The sequence below is a fragment of the Sphaerodactylus townsendi genome, linkage group LG03 (assembly GCF_021028975.2).
Source record: "Sphaerodactylus townsendi isolate TG3544 linkage group LG03, MPM_Stown_v2.3, whole genome shotgun sequence".
In the NCBI taxonomy this organism is placed as follows: domain Eukaryota; kingdom Metazoa; phylum Chordata; class Lepidosauria; order Squamata; family Sphaerodactylidae; genus Sphaerodactylus; species Sphaerodactylus townsendi.
The window spans coordinates 15,671,992-15,688,663 of NC_059427.1; the positions used below are offsets into that span (position 1 = coordinate 15,671,992).

A 16,672-nucleotide genomic window follows, 5' to 3' on the forward strand; every position below is an offset into this window, starting at 1 on the left:
CACCCCCCCCCCCCCCCACCCCCCCCCCCCCCCACCCCCCCCCCCCCCCACCCCCCCCCCCCCCCACCCCCCCCCCCCCCCACCCCCCCCCCCCCCCACCCCCCCCCCCCCCCACCCCCCCCCCCCCCCACCCCCCCCCCCCCCCACCCCCCCCCCCCCCCACCCCCCCCCCCCCCCACCCCCCCCCCCCCCCACCCCCCCCCCCCCCCACCCCCCCCCCCCCCCACCCCCCCCCCCCCCCACCCCCCCCCCCCCCCACCCCCCCCCCCCCCCACCCCCCCCCCCCCCCACCCCCCCCCCCCCCCACCCCCCCCCCCCCCCACCCCCCCCCCCCCCCACCCCCCCCCCCCCCCACCCCCCCCCCCCCCCACCCCCCCCCCCCCCCACCCCCCCCCCCCCCCACCCCCCCCCCCCCCCACCCCCCCCCCCCCCCACCCCCCCCCCCCCCCACCCCCCCCCCCCCCCACCCCCCCCCCCCCCCACCCCCCCCCCCCCCCACCCCCCCCCCCCCCCACCCCCCCCCCCCCCCACCCCCCCCCCCCCCCACCCCCCCCCCCCCCCACCCCCCCCCCCCCCCACCCCCCCCCCCCCCCACCCCCCCCCCCCCCCACCCCCCCCCCCCCCCACCCCCCCCCCCCCCCACCCCCCCCCCCCCCCACCCCCCCCCCCCCCCACCCCCCCCCCCCCCCACCCCCCCCCCCCCCCACCCCCCCCCCCCCCCACCCCCCCCCCCCCCCACCCCCCCCCCCCCCCACCCCCCCCCCCCCCCACCCCCCCCCCCCCCCACCCCCCCCCCCCCCCACCCCCCCCCCCCCCCACCCCCCCCCCCCCCCACCCCCCCCCCCCCCCACCCCCCCCCCCCCCCACCCCCCCCCCCCCCCACCCCCCCCCCCCCCCACCCCCCCCCCCCCCCACCCCCCCCCCCCCCCACCCCCCCCCCCCCCCACCCCCCCCCCCCCCCACCCCCCCCCCCCCCCACCCCCCCCCCCCCCCACCCCCCCCCCCCCCCACCCCCCCCCCCCCCCACCCCCCCCCCCCCCCACCCCCCCCCCCCCCCACCCCCCCCCCCCCCCACCCCCCCCCCCCCCCACCCCCCCCCCCCCCCACCCCCCCCCCCCCCCACCCCCCCCCCCCCCCACCCCCCCCCCCCCCCACCCCCCCCCCCCCCCACCCCCCCCCCCCCCCACCCCCCCCCCCCCCCACCCCCCCCCCCCCCCACCCCCCCCCCCCCCCCGGACTGATGGAGGCAAGGTATTCCACCAGGCTGGGGCCAGAGCCGTAAAGGCCCTGGCCCGGGTTGAGGCCAGCCGCATCGTCGCGGGGCTAGGGGTCACCAGCAATTCTGCCACTGCCGAGCGCAGTGGCCTATGAGGGACATAAGGGGTGATGCGGTCCCGTAGATATGAGGGCCCCATGCCGCGTAAGGCCTTGAAGGTTGTTACCAGCACCTTGAAGACGATCTGGAACTCCACTGGGAGCCAGTGCAGACGGCGCAGCACAGGGGTGATATGATCTGAGTAGTCACCACCTGTCAGAAGCCGCGCCGCTGCATTCTGGACCAGCTTCAACTTCCGGATCAATCGCAAGGGAAGGCCCGCGTAAAGCGAGTTACAGTAATCTAACCGCGAGGTGACTGTCGCATGGATCACAGTGGCCAGGTCGGTCTGGGAGAGATAGGGGGCCAACCGCCGTGCCTGGCGAAGATGAAAGAACGCAACCTGGGTGACATGGGCCACCTGGCTCTCCATTGACAAGGCAGAGTCCAGGCGGACCCCCAGGCTACGAGCCAGGGATGCCGGGGCCAGAGCGACCCCCTCCAATATAGGCGGCTGGAATTCCCTTGGTCTCTCCCCCCGGCCCAGCCAGAGGACCTCCGTCTTTGTTGGATTAAGTTTTAACCTACTCTGCTTCAACCAACCAGCGACCGACTCCAAACAATGCTGTAGAGCTGCAGGGGCAGAGGCCGCCCCCCTCTCCATCAACAGAATGAGCTGGGTGTCATCCGTATATTGGTGACAGACCAGCCCAAAGCTCCGCACCAGCTGAGCAAGGGGTCGCATGTAGATGTTAAATAAAAGCGGGGAAAGCAAGGCCCCCTGAGGGACCCCACAACTAAGTGGGGCTCTCTGGGAGGCCTCAGCCCCGCACCATACCTGCTGACCCCGACCCTGGAGAAACGAGGCAATCCATTGAAGGACAATGCCCCGCACTCCAGAGGCTGCCAGGCGGTGGATCAAAAGGTCGTGATCGACCACATCAAACGCTGCTGTGAGATCAAGCAACACAAGCAGCGCCGATCCGCCTTGGTCTAGCTGCATGCGGAGCATATCTGTGATGGCAATGAGGACGGTCTCCGTCCCATGCCCAGCACGGAAGCCGGACTGGAAGGGATCGAGCACCGATGCGTCCTCCAGGAAGCCCTGAAGCTGCTCCAACACCACTCTCTCAATTACCTTCCCCAAGAATGACAAATTTGAAACGGGGCGGTAATTGGCCAGATCGCCAGGATCTAAAGTTGGTCTTTTTAAGAGTGGGCGGACCACTGCCTCCTTCAACCCACCCGGAAACACTCCTTGCTCAAGGGAGCAATTGACTATATTCAACAGGTGGGGTCGTAACTCCTCCCGGCAAGCTTTTATCAGCCAAGAGGGGCACGGATCCAGAGGACAGGTAGTAGGTCTAACAGCAGCTAGGACCCTGTCAACATCGGACTCGCAGAGTAGGGAAAACCGGTCCAGATTTGGACCCAAAGACGGCGAGAGAGCCTCGAGTTCCTTTACTGTATCAACTGTGGCCGGAAGGTCCCGGCGGAGTGTCGCAACTTTATCTACAAAAAAGCTCTGAAATGCCTCACAGCCAATAGTCAATTGAGAATTTATGGATCCCTCCACCAGAGAGGTGAGGGATCGGACAATCCGAAATAATTGTGCCGGGCGAGAGCTAGCAGATGCGAGGGAGGACGAGAAATGGACATTCCTCGCCCTCCGTATCGCCAACTCATAGGCTTTCATAAACGTCCTATAAGTTGTTCGCGCCACTTCGTCGCGAGACTTCCTCCACACTCGCTCTAGCCGTCTGAGTTCCCGTTTCATTCGGCGCAGCTCCTCGGTATACCAAGGAGCCCGTCGTGAACGGGGGCGCAGAGGGCGCCTGGGAGCAATTTCCTCGATGGCATCGGACAGCCTGGAATTCCAGTCTGTCACCTGCTCATCGAGGGTGCCAGGGAGCTCAGGGTCCCGCAAAGCATTCAGGAACCTAGCCGGTTCCATAAGTCTTCGCGGGCGGACATAAATAGGTCCGTCGCCTAGACAGGGTTGGTGCGGCGAGTCCACCCGAACCTTCAGGGCAAAATGGTCGGACCATGGCACTCTGTTAACAGAGGATACGACCATATTCACTCCCGCCCCAAAAACCAGATCCAAGGTGTGACCAGCTTCATGGGTGGCGCCGGTGTTTAGAAGGGAGAGTCCCAGCGTCGCCATGGATGACACCAGGTCCACTGCCGCTGAACACGAGGCGGCGTCCACATGGACGTTGAAATCCCCCAAGACAATGAGTCGAGGGAATCGCAACGCCCACCCGGCCACCGCCTCCAGCAGCCGTGGCAGGCCGTCCCCAGGTGCGCTAGGCGACCGGTACACCAGGAGGACGGCCAACCTCTCCCCAGACAGCCACTCCAATCCGGCACACTCGAATCCGGGAATTTGAGGGGCAGGGACTGCCCTGAAGGCGATGGAATCTCGGATGTACATCGCCAACCTTTGTTCGAGGCTGGTGGACACAAGCGAAACCTGGGGGCATGATCGCATTCAGGGCAACCGTCTCGCCCTCTCGCACCCAGGTCTCGGTGATGCAGGCCAATTGTAGTCCATAACCTCTGGAGTGCCAAAGGTTCTCCACCACTGGACTAGTGGCTGCTTTGCCTAGTGCCTTGCCACCTGTCTCTTGAGAACCTTTAACTGGAGATGCCGGGAGGTTGAACCTGGCCCCTCCTGCATGCAAAACTGATGGAGCCATGGGATACCTCCTCTGTCATTTTTAGGGGTGCAGCGTGTGTTCAGCTTCCTGCCTCAGACTGTACCTGCATGCACAGCAATTGCTTCAGCCCAAAGCGAAGAGGGAAAGGGGGCTGTTTGAAGCTTTGGGAGGAAGGGCGGGACTACCGCTAGGCAAAATCACTGTGGGGGTTTTGTTCAGCAAAACTTCAGATTGGGCCATTGGAGATTCGATTAGTTGGGCAGATTTTGAAAAAACAGCTACCTCAACAGTGCAGTGATCTTCACGACGTGACTGAAAGCAAGCAGCACCAGCCATTTTGTGGCTGGTTCCGCCTCCCGTGGCAGCCATTTTGTGCTGCACCCGCCACTTTGTCTCAGAATTCCAAATGTGCCCACAAGCTCTAAAAAACTGCCTCCCCCCCGGCTAAATAGATGCATGTCCTCATCCTCCATATCTGGGTGGGAGCAGAGTGCAACGCTGTACAGGCATAAGATTGCTAGTGCCTCCATCGTTTTCAGTACAGGGACCTTTTCAGTCTGCGACAAAGGAAGACAATTCCACTCCTCATGTGAGGCCCAAATTACCCAGATGTGGGCTCATTCCGCACATGCAGAATAATGCACTTTCAAACTGCTTTCAGTGCTCTTTAAAGCTGTGCAGGATAGCAAAATCCACTTGCAATCAGTTGTGAAAGTGGTTTGAAAACGCATTATTTTGCATGTGCGGAAGGGGCCGTGTAGCATATTCTCAGAAGATGTGTAGCTTTCTGAAAGCAGGATTTCGTAAGCACTACAGGAAACACCAACAATTTTCTTTCTTAAAAGTATGAACACAGCATTGAAGTATACTGACATCCAGGCAGCAATCAAGTTTGACAATTTCAAAAAAAACAATTTGAACAGAGGTAAATAACTGCTAGAGCTGCATTGGCGGGGGTCCAGCTTTTGGCTGTGAAAATTGCTGCGTGGAGGGAATTACATGTTCACACACCCTTTGCTCTTTTTTCTTTCGCACCTCTTCCATGCCATTTTTCATCTGCTGCTACTTGAAAACCTTCTTAAAAGAAAAAAACTAAGAGTGCTTCTTCACTGCCTGTTGAAATCCAGAGAAGCAAACTCAATCACAGATGGGTCCATGTAATAATGTCACTGAAAGCAAAACGCCTTCAGTGACATTATTACATAGACACATCCTTGATTGAGTTTGCTTCTCTGGATTTCAACAGGAAATGTTACCTACACTTTTAGGCCTCAACCCTCTGTGGCTACCATTTTCTCCCCCGCAGAGAAAACAAATGGGAGGGGGAGGGGGGAATCGCCACAAAAGCAGTTCTTTTTCAGAAGGCCCAAACACGCTTGTTTACTCTTTCCCTTCTCACTCAACCTTATAACAGTGTGCTAAGCAGATGAGGCCGTTCCTTGCTGAGGTTTAAGTGCTTCTGAATCACTCAGGACTCTTCCTCCTAAAGACACCAAGAACGCAGGGAAGAGTTTTACCATCTAAGCCTCACTGCTAGCACCACAGTGCTGTGTGCGAGATGGTTCTAATGCCAGTGTTTGAGATGGATGTGAATCAAACCAGGGGGCATACATTGAAAATGCTGGGGGGAAGAATTAGGACTAATAAAAGGAAACACTTCTTCACGCAACGTGTGATTAGTGTTTGGAATCTGCTGCCACAGGAGGGGGTGATGGCCACTAACCTGGATAGCTTTAAAAAGGGGCTTGGACAGATTTATGGAGGAGAAGTCGATTTATGGCTACCAATCTTGATCCTCTTTGATCTGAGATGGCAAATGCCTTAACAGTCCAGGTGCTCGGAAGCAACAGCCGCAGAAGGCCATTGCTTTCACATCCTGCATGTGAACTCCCCATGGCACCTGGTGGGCCACTGCGAGTAGCAGAGAGCTGGACTAGATGGACTCTGGTCTGATCCAGCTGGCTTGTTCTTATGTTCTTAAAATGGGTAAAATAAAATAAAAATGGGTAAAATAAAATAAAAAGACCGCAAAAAAGGAAGAAGTTACAAGCACTTTCTGAAGACTTCCAGGCAATTTTGACAAGAGCGCCATTCCAAACTAACCAAAAAGCTGGACCCAACGAAGCCATGATGCCCGTAATAACTGAACGTGCACAGGCTGTGTTGCTCCGTCGCTCCATGAGGTGGCAGTCTTGCTACAGTCATTCTAGCTGCTGTAACTCAAAAAGGTGAGCTCACCAAGGTTAACAGCCAGGAAAGATTCTCTGAAACTGATACCAAGTGAAGGTCTGGCAGGATTCATGAGCCACAAGACAGCTAGATCAGGTACGGGGATTTTATCTGCTATGTGCCACTGGAAGAGTTTGCATTGATCACATACTGCTGTATAATCTATCCAGGCAGATTATGTTGTGATGGACTAACAATGTTACCTCTCTGGAACCTTACAGATGGCAAAGACAATGTTATGGAAGAGAACTCTCTTGCTGGTTGCTAGCCATAACATCAACAAAAAAGAATCTTCCCACTCCAAAGCATTATACTTCTGATTCCCAGATGCCGACATCAGAGCAGAGGCAGTGGTTGTCGCTTTGACAACCTGTTCAGGAGCTCGTCAGATGCGTAGCATCAGAATGGCCCAAGTTTGCCAGGGAGCCCTGGATCAAATGGGTCTTGACTGATCCAAGAAGGCAAATCTCATGGCTTTTGTGTTTAGCCCACCAGCTGCCCGATGTAAACACCCACCAGTGGAAATGGGTCAGGAAATAAACATCACCTTTATTGATATACAGGAGCTCTGGAGCTTGGGAATGCGCTATCAGTCTGTCCAGCAGGGGGAGCTGCTAACACTCGTCCTCCCCTAGCAAAGCAAACAAGTTCTGGCCGGCAAACTTTCCCCTTCTGGTGGGAATGGGCAGGCTAGGCCCACTTCTGGGAGCAGTGAAGGGCTCCTCTTCCTCTCCTTCCTCATCAGCATCCCGATCTTTCTCTTCATCCTCCTCTTCTCCTGAGCTGGAGATTTCGTCTTCCTCCTCCTCACCAGAGCTGTGCTTTCCAGCTTGGCGGTGAGCCTCTTGCAGAGCAGAGATCTCGGTGGTCTCTGGGTGGCGGATCCAGGTGGCTGCAGGAAGGGAGACAACCAAGAGAGGTGGCTATCAAAGGCCATTCAGTCTACCTTCAAGACCAAACCACTATGTGGGACTCTAAAGCACTTTTTAAAAAAAAGAATGCTTCTAGTTCTTAAGGATGCAGAAAAATATTCCAGCAATGCTTGGGGAAATCTCTGAATGTCTGAAACTGGAGAGTGAGCAGGGGAGCACAATAACCACTAAGGACTTTTTTGCTCATTCTCCCATTTCAGTCATCCTCTTTCAATGTTTTCTTGGCAGCCTCGAGGACTAGAACCTTGTTTTAACGACAACACAAACAGAAAGGTTCTCAGTGAACTGTAGACTCCATGTCAAACTGTGCGTCTTCACAGCCCCGTCTACAAAAACAGAACTGCCTTTCACCACCTGGAACACAGCATACAAAACCAGCAGCAATACCACCTTTCCCTTGGTTCATACTACACAAAGCCCACCCAAGCTGACATCACTTCCTGCCTTGGTAGCACCTCCCTGCAGTTTCTATTCCAGCACAGAGCCATCTCACTTGGAATGCTGCTCTCCTGCAGAGCTTACCCTCACTCAAAATAAAAAGACTGGGCTATGTAAGACATTGTGTAACCCCCATGCTCAGAATGGGTTGACCCAGTAAGGGGCGGAGACTCAAAGCAGCAAGAGGCTGCAGAGCTCATATAGTTTGTAGGAGACAAGGCTACCAGACTCGGACCTTGATTTGTATAAGCCCTTAACACCTTGTTAAGGTAACTGCAATGTTGTTGGGAACTACTGGGAAGGTAGTTGTTTATTTTTGCTATGTTGTAAATGTTGGAGTTTATTGTTTCAGGGTGTTTTGTGTGTTTGTGTGTGAGAGTTCTCCTGGAAACCTTCCTCATGTTGAATCCTGTTCACCAAGCCCTTGGAGTCTTCAGGAGCCAACCCACTTGCAAGAAGAAATGGACTTGGCATTACAAGACTGTTACTAGAAGGACTTGAAATGAAACCTGAACAGGACCTTGAAGTGTGATGTTAAATGTTGATGTTTAATGTTGTATGTTAAGAAAGTAAGCCATTTTGTTTTTAAAAATTGTTGTTGCAAACTCATTCCAAGTTCTGCCCCACAGAACCCACAAGCTGAGGTTACAATTGCAGGCTCCCAAGGACACGTTATGTTTCTGTAGATCAGGGATGCTGACATTTAGAACAGGTGCCAACCCAGAACCGGAAAGAATGCAGCAAAGGTAGGGCTGGTATGTAAAGAAGGCAACAGCCAATGGAATGGGGGGCGGGGGCGGGGGGCGTAGAAGTCAGGTGGCCTCCAAGAGGAGTGACTTGCTGTTGTAAATCTAAGCCTCCTGCTCCACCTGTTCAAACTGGCTGAACACCATTTTTTCACAATCCTGGACTGTTGCCCTTTAACCCAGTGGAATGCTGGGTAGAGCTTCCCATAACGCCTTGCTCCATAGTACCTTTGTGTGCAGCGTAGCCTGGGGGTCGCATGCATAAACAGAGGCGTCCGTCTACAGCCAGCCGCAGGATGCTGTTGGCTGCTCGGTAGACATCGTTACGAGCTCCTTTAGCAGTCTTGTAGCCTCGCTTCTCAGCCCAGGCTGCGAAGGAGAAGACAGGATAGCAAAGCTAATGGCAGAATTCCACACAGGGCTGGGCCTTCCCTTTTCCACATCTGCTATATCGCAGACTCCTCACTATGCCCGTCATTTTACCTTCACAAACATCCCAAGCACACCACAGAGGTTCAGGCTTGCTGGGTTCCACATCTGGATGTCGCAGCTTGAGCAGGGCCTGGACAGGGATTCGGACAGCCAGGTACCCCACAGAAGTGTAGGGCTCCTGGATCTGGGAAATAGGGTAGATACCAGCCAGGATCTAGAACAAGAGGAAAGAAACATTGGTGTCAGATGCCTGCCACTCTCTCTCTCATTTAGCCAGGAATAGGCAAAGAAATCAGAGCATAAACACACACAAAACAATCCCTTCCCAAAGATACGAAGAGACTTCAAGAATCCCAAATCGGAAAGCTGCCTCCAATACTTGCTCCAGTCTTCTGTCTCCCAGCAGTGGCGTAGGAGGTTAAGAGCTTGTGTATCTAATCTGGAGGAACCGGGTTTGATTCCCAGCTCTGCCGCCTGAGCTGTGGAGGCTTATCTGGGGAATTCAGATTAGCCTGTACACTCCCACACATGCCAGCTGGGTGACCTTGGGCTAGTCACAGCTTCTCGGAGCTCTCTCAGCCCCACCCACCCGACAGGGTGTTTGTTGCGAGGGGGGAAGGGCAAGGAGATTGTCAGCCCCTTTGAGTCTCCTGCAGGAGAGAAAGGGGGGATAAAAATCCAAACTCTTCTTCTTCTTCTTCTTCCCTGCCTACGCTAATTCTCAAATCTTTCCCCTAAGAGACAGGAATGTGGCTTGCATCACAATTAACTGTCCCTGATTTTGCCCAGGTGGCCCAATGGATACAGAGCTGGCATTCCACAAAGTTCAGCCCCTAACCGGAATCCCTTCCTTGACACAAAGCTTCCTCAGCTGCACAGGGTATGCCACTGAGCAAGCATGAGGAGCTAGCTGCCTAATACCAAGCCAGGCCGAGGATCCGCAGGCCAGTAACTTCTTCACTGACCAGCCATGACATTGCTGGATCACAGGCAATGCAGGTCTTTGCCAGCCTGGGATCACTTCATGGCAAATGCCAGGGGTTGATCCAGGGACAGCGGGTGCATTCCGGTATCCAGTTGGTTCACTCATATATGTTTGTCATATGGTGACAAACCTTGACCTACTGCATCTGTGTATGGTTCTCCAGTGGCACAGTGGCAGATAGGAAGGCGCTCCAAAGGGTGATCACTACTGCACAGAGGATTATCGGCTGCCCTCTCCCCTCCTTGGAAGAACTCTATCATTCCCGAAGCCTAAAGAAAGCCCAAAATATTCTAAGAGACCTGTCTCATCCAGCACACTCTCTTTTTGAACTGTTACCATCCGGCAGACGATACAGGTCTATCAAAACTGGGACAAAGAGGCTTAGAGACAGCTTCTACTCTAGAGCTGTGGCGATGCTGAACTCCGCGGCTTCGTGTTGATGTGTTTGGGGCTGTGTAGGGATGGGTGGAGGAAGGGGAAAGTGAGGATGGGGTATGAGTCTGGAATTGTGTGCATCGAGGAATGCTGCTGTAAATTTCGTTGTGCGTGCACAATGACAATTTAAAAAATGCTTATGGTGATGAGCTATGCAACAAAGAGCAGGCTTAGAGGCACATGCAGATACCCTTGTGCGAATGAACCATCACAGACAAAACGCTCCAGTCAGCCGAGGTTGTCAGAGCTACAATGCTATGCAGTAGCATTCATTCACAAATCTGACCACCAGTTAAGCAACTGCTAAGACAGCAAATGATGAATTAATACGTACATTGTACTGTCGAAGGCTTTCACGGCCGGAATCCACTGGCTGTTGTGGGTTTCCCAGGCAGTGTAGCTGAGGTCTGGTGCATTTTGCTCCTAATGTTTCGCCTGCATCTATGGTGAATGAGATGTCAGCCACAGACATGGGCAAAACGTTAGGAACAAAATCTGCCAGAACCAAGGGGGCACACTTTGGAAAACCCACCACAGCCAATGTGTACATTAATCTGTGAATTGTTGGCTCATCTTAGTAAAACACATTATTAGTGTTCCTGAATGGGTCAATATGGCTGCTGACAGTTTTAGCCAGTTCGAGCCAGTCATTCTCAGCTTAGCTTCGACTTGCTTTCCACCCTCTCCCATCAATTCCCTTCTTATCTCACCTTCCTAGGATTCCTGGCTTGTACATAAGAACATAAGAACTAGCCTGCTGGATCAGACCAGAGTCCATCTAGTCCAGCACTCTGCTACTCGCAGTGGCCCACCAGGTGCCTTGGGGAGCTCACATGCAGGAGGTGAAAGCAATGGCCTTCTGCTGCTGCTGCTGCTGAGCACCTGGTCTGCTAAGGCATTTGCAATCTGAGATCAAGATTGGTAGCCATAGATCGACTTCTCCATAAATCTGTCCAAGCCCTTTTTAAAGCTAGGTCTGTAACATCACCTACTGCCAGATGCTTTCACTAATCATGCCAGAGGTTGAATCTGGGACCTTTTGAATTCCAAGCAGATGTTCTACCAGCTGAAGGCTCGGAGTCGTCAGGACTGGAATTGAAAAAAATGTTAGCTCTCAGCTGCACGGAGCCAGGAGAGTGGGGAAACTCGCAGATTGAATGTAAAAAAGCGATCGGTCCATGCAGAACAGGCAAGGACTTGGAGAAAGCGCTTTAAGGCGCTTCCAACTCGTGGCGACCCTATGAATCAGTGTCCTCCAAAACGTCCCATCGTTAACCATCTTGTTCAGGTCTTACAAACTGAGGAGCAGGTAGCTCCTCCAATGCAACTCCACACCAAATCCCCACACCCTACCTTCCCCAGCCATGCTTTTGTTTTTACCTGCTGCTGCCTGTCCACAAGGGAAGGGAAGATGAGGCCAGGGCAGTCGCACAACTTGACCGCGGGCGTCAGGAAGTAGGTCTGGAAGTACTTGGTGTGACCCGGAGTGCGGGAGACACTCACCACTTTGTGGCCCACCAGCCCGTTGATGAGGGAGGACTTGCCCACATTGGGAAAGCCTATGGGGAGGGAAACCAGAGCAGTGAGGGCAGAGTTAGAACCCAGAAGGCGTTTGGGGGTTAAGCCAATCAGAACCTTCCTCTGGGAAGAAGGGTTCTCTCTGCCAATGAGAACGAAGCTTTTCAAGTAGGCCACGTCCCCTTTTCCTCAGTGTTTTTTAAAGAAATTATTGCCACACATCTAGCGCTGTGTTTTTTTCTCCACTTTGTTGACGATTCGTTCCTAATTTTTTTGGGGGGGTCCGAAACAATCAAAGTACTACAAATTCTGTGCTAAAATCAATGGGATCAACAACGCCTTTATCTCCACAGGATCAAACTGCAAGGCTGTCCATATGTCCCCACTGCACTGCCGTCTGTTGGCTATCCTACCTCTTAGGAAAAGGCCCATCTGGCATTGACCAGAGCTAGAGACTTTTCCGTCATGACTCCAGCTCTACAGAACGGGCTCTGGGAACCGGGTTTGTTTCCCCGCTCCTCCCCATGAAGCCTGCTTGCTGTCCTTGGGCCAGTCACAGTTCTCTCAGAACTGTGAGCAGCAGTGGCGTAGGAGGTTAAGAGCTCGTGTATCTAATCTGGAGGAACCGGGTTTGATTCCCAGCTCTGCCGCCTGAGCTGTGGAGGCTTATCTGGGGAATTCAGATTAGCCTGTGCACTCCCACACATGCCAGCTGGGTGACCTTGGGCTAGTCACAGCTTCTCGGAGCTCTCTCAGCCCCACCTACCTCACAGGGTGTTTGTTATGAGGGGGGAAGGGCAAGGAGATTGTAAGCCCCTTTGAGTCTCCCGCAGGAGAGAAAGGGGGGATATAGAAAGGGCTTCCTCCTCCTCCTCCTCCTCCCCCCCCCCTCAACCCCACCTACCTCACAAGGGGCCTATTGTGTGGGAGGAAGGAATGGTGTTTGTAAGCCGCTCTGAGACTCCATGTGGTTGAGAAAAGCAGGTTATAAATCTAAAGTTCTCACTGAGCCCTGAAGTCAGTGTGGTATAGTAGGTGACGTGAAGGGCCTCTGCCTGAGACTCTATAGGGCTGTCAAACATGTGGCTTGAGAGCCAGATTCAACCCCTTAAAAAGGTTAGCTGAGGCAAAAACCTCAACCTTTTGCTCCCAATCTGGCCAGGTGAGCCCACCGAGGCCTTGCCCATCCAGGCACCCACCCACCCATCCAGCTACTGATCTGGCCTGCCAAAGCTCACTATGGACTCTCCAGCCTAGGCACTCACTCACTCACTCACCCACACACACCACTATCAATCTGGCCTGGCAAGCCTGCTGCAGGCTCTCCAATCCAGTCCAATCCAGTCCAGTCACCCATCGCACCCCCAATCTGGCTTGGCAAACCACACACACCCCGTCCCTGCCCATGCCAATCTGGGCTTGCCAGCTGAGGCAGCTCCCACCCGCCCCCAGGGTCCAGCCCAACAAAGTCACACTTATGTCATCTCCAGTAATAAATGAGTTTGATGCCCAGGCTCTAGTGAGCTGCTGCCAGCCTCAGTAGGCAATGATGACCTAGATTCAGCCTTCCTGTGTTCAGAGAAGGTCTTTCCTGGCACCCGCTACTCAAGATTCTTGTTAAGTGCAGATGCCGGGGACTGGATCTTCTGAATTGAACACATGAATTCCACCTATTGCCTTTTTACATGCACACCCCCCCCCCCCCCCCGCTGCTTTCTGAATACTGAAGAATTCTGTGCAACCCAAAAGGTTGCAGAACGGCCCACTAGAACTGTCAAAAGAGTACTGACATAAATACAGTGGGGGGTACCGAACCTTTAAAGCTTGAAATTATTTTTTTCTCTCTGCTGTCTACACAGTTTTAATTAGCCAACAGATAGTGCTATACTATTTCCTGGCTGTTTTAATAATATTCTTTATATCACTTTTTCTGTCCCAAGAAGGATTCAAATGATGCGGCTGGCCTCCACGCGGGCCAGGCCTTTACAGCCCTGGCACCTGCCTGGTGGAACACTCTTCCTCCAGCTGTCCGGGCCCTGCGGGATCTTGGTGAGTTCCGCAGGGCCTGTAAGATGGAGTTGTTCTGCAGGCTTTTGGAGTGTCCAGTAGCTGATAGGTGCCCCCTGCTCCCTCCTCCTCCTCTTCTTCTTTATCTTTTTGGGTCCCTCACCATCTATGGGACCCGTTTTCTTCCCCCTTTTGGGAGGTTTTTAATGAGGGTTATTGCGGACATTGCTTGTTACTGATCGCTGCGTTTTAAACTGTTTTAATGTATTTAAGGGTTACTGTATATGCGATTTATGTTGTTCACCGCTCAGAGCCCTTCGGGGGTAGGGCAGTATAAAAAACCCAATAATAAATAAATAAATAAAATAAAAGCTCAGCTATGTACTAATAAGGTGTGTTTCTGGGGCGACTGAGTAAATTTACAGCACGGTCCAGAATTACACCTGTTTAAGTCCACTGAATTCTGCTTAGGATTGTACCATTAATAAAACGTATCTGTTTACACAAGTATGGCAGAGTCCGTCTCCACTACAGTTTCCAGCTAGAAGGCGTGGCTTCCTCCCCATTAGCCAATGGCACACTCACCAACGCAGCCTACTGTCAGAATGCCATCCTTGTAGAGTTCCTGGGAGGGCTCCCCAGCCTCCATCGCCACGTCAGTTTGGTGCTCCACTAGTACAGCAGCCCCGTCGTCCTCTTCCTCCTCTTCCTCCGAGTCTTCAAGCAGCAGGTGTGCACTGGCAGCATCCCGCTCGATTTTCTCCTTCCAGCTGCTCAGGTCAACTGTAGAAAACCCACGTGAGGGCACAACCAAACCAAAGCCAGAACGGTCAGATCTTACGGCGGGTTTCAGAATCTAAGGATGCACTTGAGATACGAGATCTTTTCTTGATGAACAGTTTAAGACTAGCTGAACAGTTTAAGTTCAAAAATGATGGTATCTGTACACTTTGCCCGATCACAGATTGTCTTTTGTGGCAGGAAGTGTGTGTGTGTGTGAGGGGGGGGGGCGGCAATGATGGCAGCAGTCAAACTGCAAAACCACAAAAGGACAACATGAACTGCCATTAGCTAAGTCCCCCAGGTTCATTATCGTCCGTCTCCTGATGTGCTGTAAACCCAAGCATCAAGACCAGCGGGCTTTTCCTGTTATGGTCAGGAATCACTGATTGCTTGTGTATAAAACTACAAGGCTGGAAACATCCCAGTTTGTTGATCAATGCAGAGGCAAATCAGGTGTTTGGACTGATCTACTAGTCGTATTTTTTTTTTTAGTAGTGGTATCCATTCATTGATCTATCGATATGGTTGTTTACATTTTTTAATCTAAAGATCTAAAGAAATCCAGGAGCAGGAAGAAATGATATAGCAGGACAAAAAGTGGGAAGTAATCAGCAATAGGAAGAAGGGGGAAGAGTGCAAAATGGCGCGAAGGAGTGGGGGGTAAGATTAGGCAGGCTGGCTCCAGGCGGAGGGAAGAGGTCTGGGGCAAAGCTGTGCCCACTGGCAAATCTGTCCCACTCTGGCAGCAAAGCAAAAATTAAAATCGTGCTATAAGTGTATTTGCTAGCCCCAGAGAGAGTGGAAAGTGAAAGTGGGGCTAGAGGAAATACGTCTGTACAAGAAATCTTGCCACAGAGGACATTCGCCTCCACCCTGCAGCAAACACCTTGTGCGTAACTGGCCACAGATACAGTGTGTGCCCATTAAAAGAAAAAAAAAGAGCTACTGTACCACCACCGGTGACAACAGCACCCTTCTTCAGAAAACCCAATTGAATTGAGGCACATCTGTAAGAAAATGAACCAGTGTGGCAGCAGCAAAACCACAGAGGAAAGGAAGACCTGAAGCAGCTTAACATTCAACCCTATTCTGCGGTTAAGACTAAGAAAACACAATCGAGGATCCTCATGTGGAGAACTCAAGGCAGAGGGTAGGCCTACCAAATGACTGAATCGAATCTCCAAGTTCAGAGGCAATGAACCTTTGAATACCAGCTGATGGGGACAACACCAGAGGGAAGTTAATTGGCTTTATGCTAGTTGGGCACTGTCGGAATGACGATGCCGGATCAGATGTGTACTTTAGTCTTACCCTTAACATTCTGAGGAGCTCTTCTGAGCACATACAGAATGCTTCTCGCTCACCCCTGAGCTTTCATTGCAATTTCCCACCTACGTGGGCTCAAAAGGTGAGGCTGAGGATGGGACTTCGAAGCTGGTTTGAACTCTAGAAACCACTGCTGTTCAAAACATACTAAGCCACCCTGGCAAAAAAAATGGAGCGACCCAAGCCGAGAGACACCACCAGGCTCACCTCTTCCAGCCGTGATGCTTTCGCAGGCATTCAATAGCTGATCGGGCCCCATGGCTGTGCTCCACCCCTTCCGACGCTTCCGACGTTTCTTAAACACTGGCAAGAGGAAAAAACATCAGAAGGTCAAGATTTCTTAGGATTTTGATCAGGAGGTATGAGAGGAGTGTGGGGTCTACTGAGGTAGGGCAGGGGAAAGAAGGCTGTCAGCCAAGGCTAAGACAACAGAATCTAAGCTTTAAAAGTTTTTTTGTGTGTGATGTGTGTGTGTTGGGGGGAGGTGTGACAGACAAGAAATCAACCAGCATGTCTGGCTTTCATCACAAAGTTTACACGTAGCTCGGGGTGTTTATGCTCAGAGTCAGGCATCTTAGTTCTTTCCCTATCTTGGCGTTAGGGTGAGCAAGTTAAGAAAGACCTTTCTTAGACCTTCAACCACTCCAAAGGCATTCTGAAATCTCAGAAGGGAGATGTCCGCTCTCTCCCCCCACCCCCCCCCCCCCCCCCCCCCCCCCCCCCCCCCCCCCCCCCCCCCCCACCCCCCCCCCCCCCACCCCCCCCACGCCCCACCACCCCCACCCCCCCCACCCCCCCCCCCCCCACCCCCACCCCCCCCCACACCCCCCCCCCCCCCACCCCCCCCCCCCCCCACCCCCCCC

The 16,672-nt window shown here is 53.8% G+C and overlaps 1 protein-coding gene across 1 annotated transcript; it reads right to left on the bottom strand.

Moving 5' to 3' along the window:
- Positions 1-6,736: 6,736 nt before the first annotated feature.
- GNL1 (G protein nucleolar 1 (putative)) lies at positions 6,737-16,262 on the bottom strand. The gene is made up of 6 exons (XM_048489664.1): positions 16,017-16,262; positions 14,286-14,483; positions 11,556-11,734; positions 8,807-8,969; positions 8,552-8,692; positions 6,737-7,099 (listed from the first exon to the last, which is right to left on the bottom strand). Exons 1-6 carry the CDS (start codon positions 16,066-16,068, stop codon positions 6,822-6,824), a joined length of 1,011 nt encoding a protein of 336 aa, XP_048345621.1. The 5' UTR covers positions 16,069-16,262; the 3' UTR covers positions 6,737-6,821.
- Between the last annotated feature and the right edge of the window lie 410 nt (positions 16,263-16,672).

What these genes read in the sequence shown, in the direction of transcription:
- GNL1 (XM_048489664.1), bottom strand. Translation starts at nt 16,068, where the DNA reads ATGGGGCCCGATCAGCTATTGAATGCCTGCGAAAGCATCACGGCTGGA. An exon ending in TTGTGGACAGGCAGCAGCAG is followed by an intron (nt 8,970 to 11,555) that starts GTAAAAACAAAA and finishes CTCTTGTTCTAG; the next exon opens with ATCCTGGCTGGTATCTACCC. An exon ending in AGGCTACGCTGCACACAAAG is followed by an intron (nt 7,100 to 8,551) that starts GTACTATGGAGC and finishes CCCTTCCTGCAG; the next exon opens with CCACCTGGATCCGCCACCCA.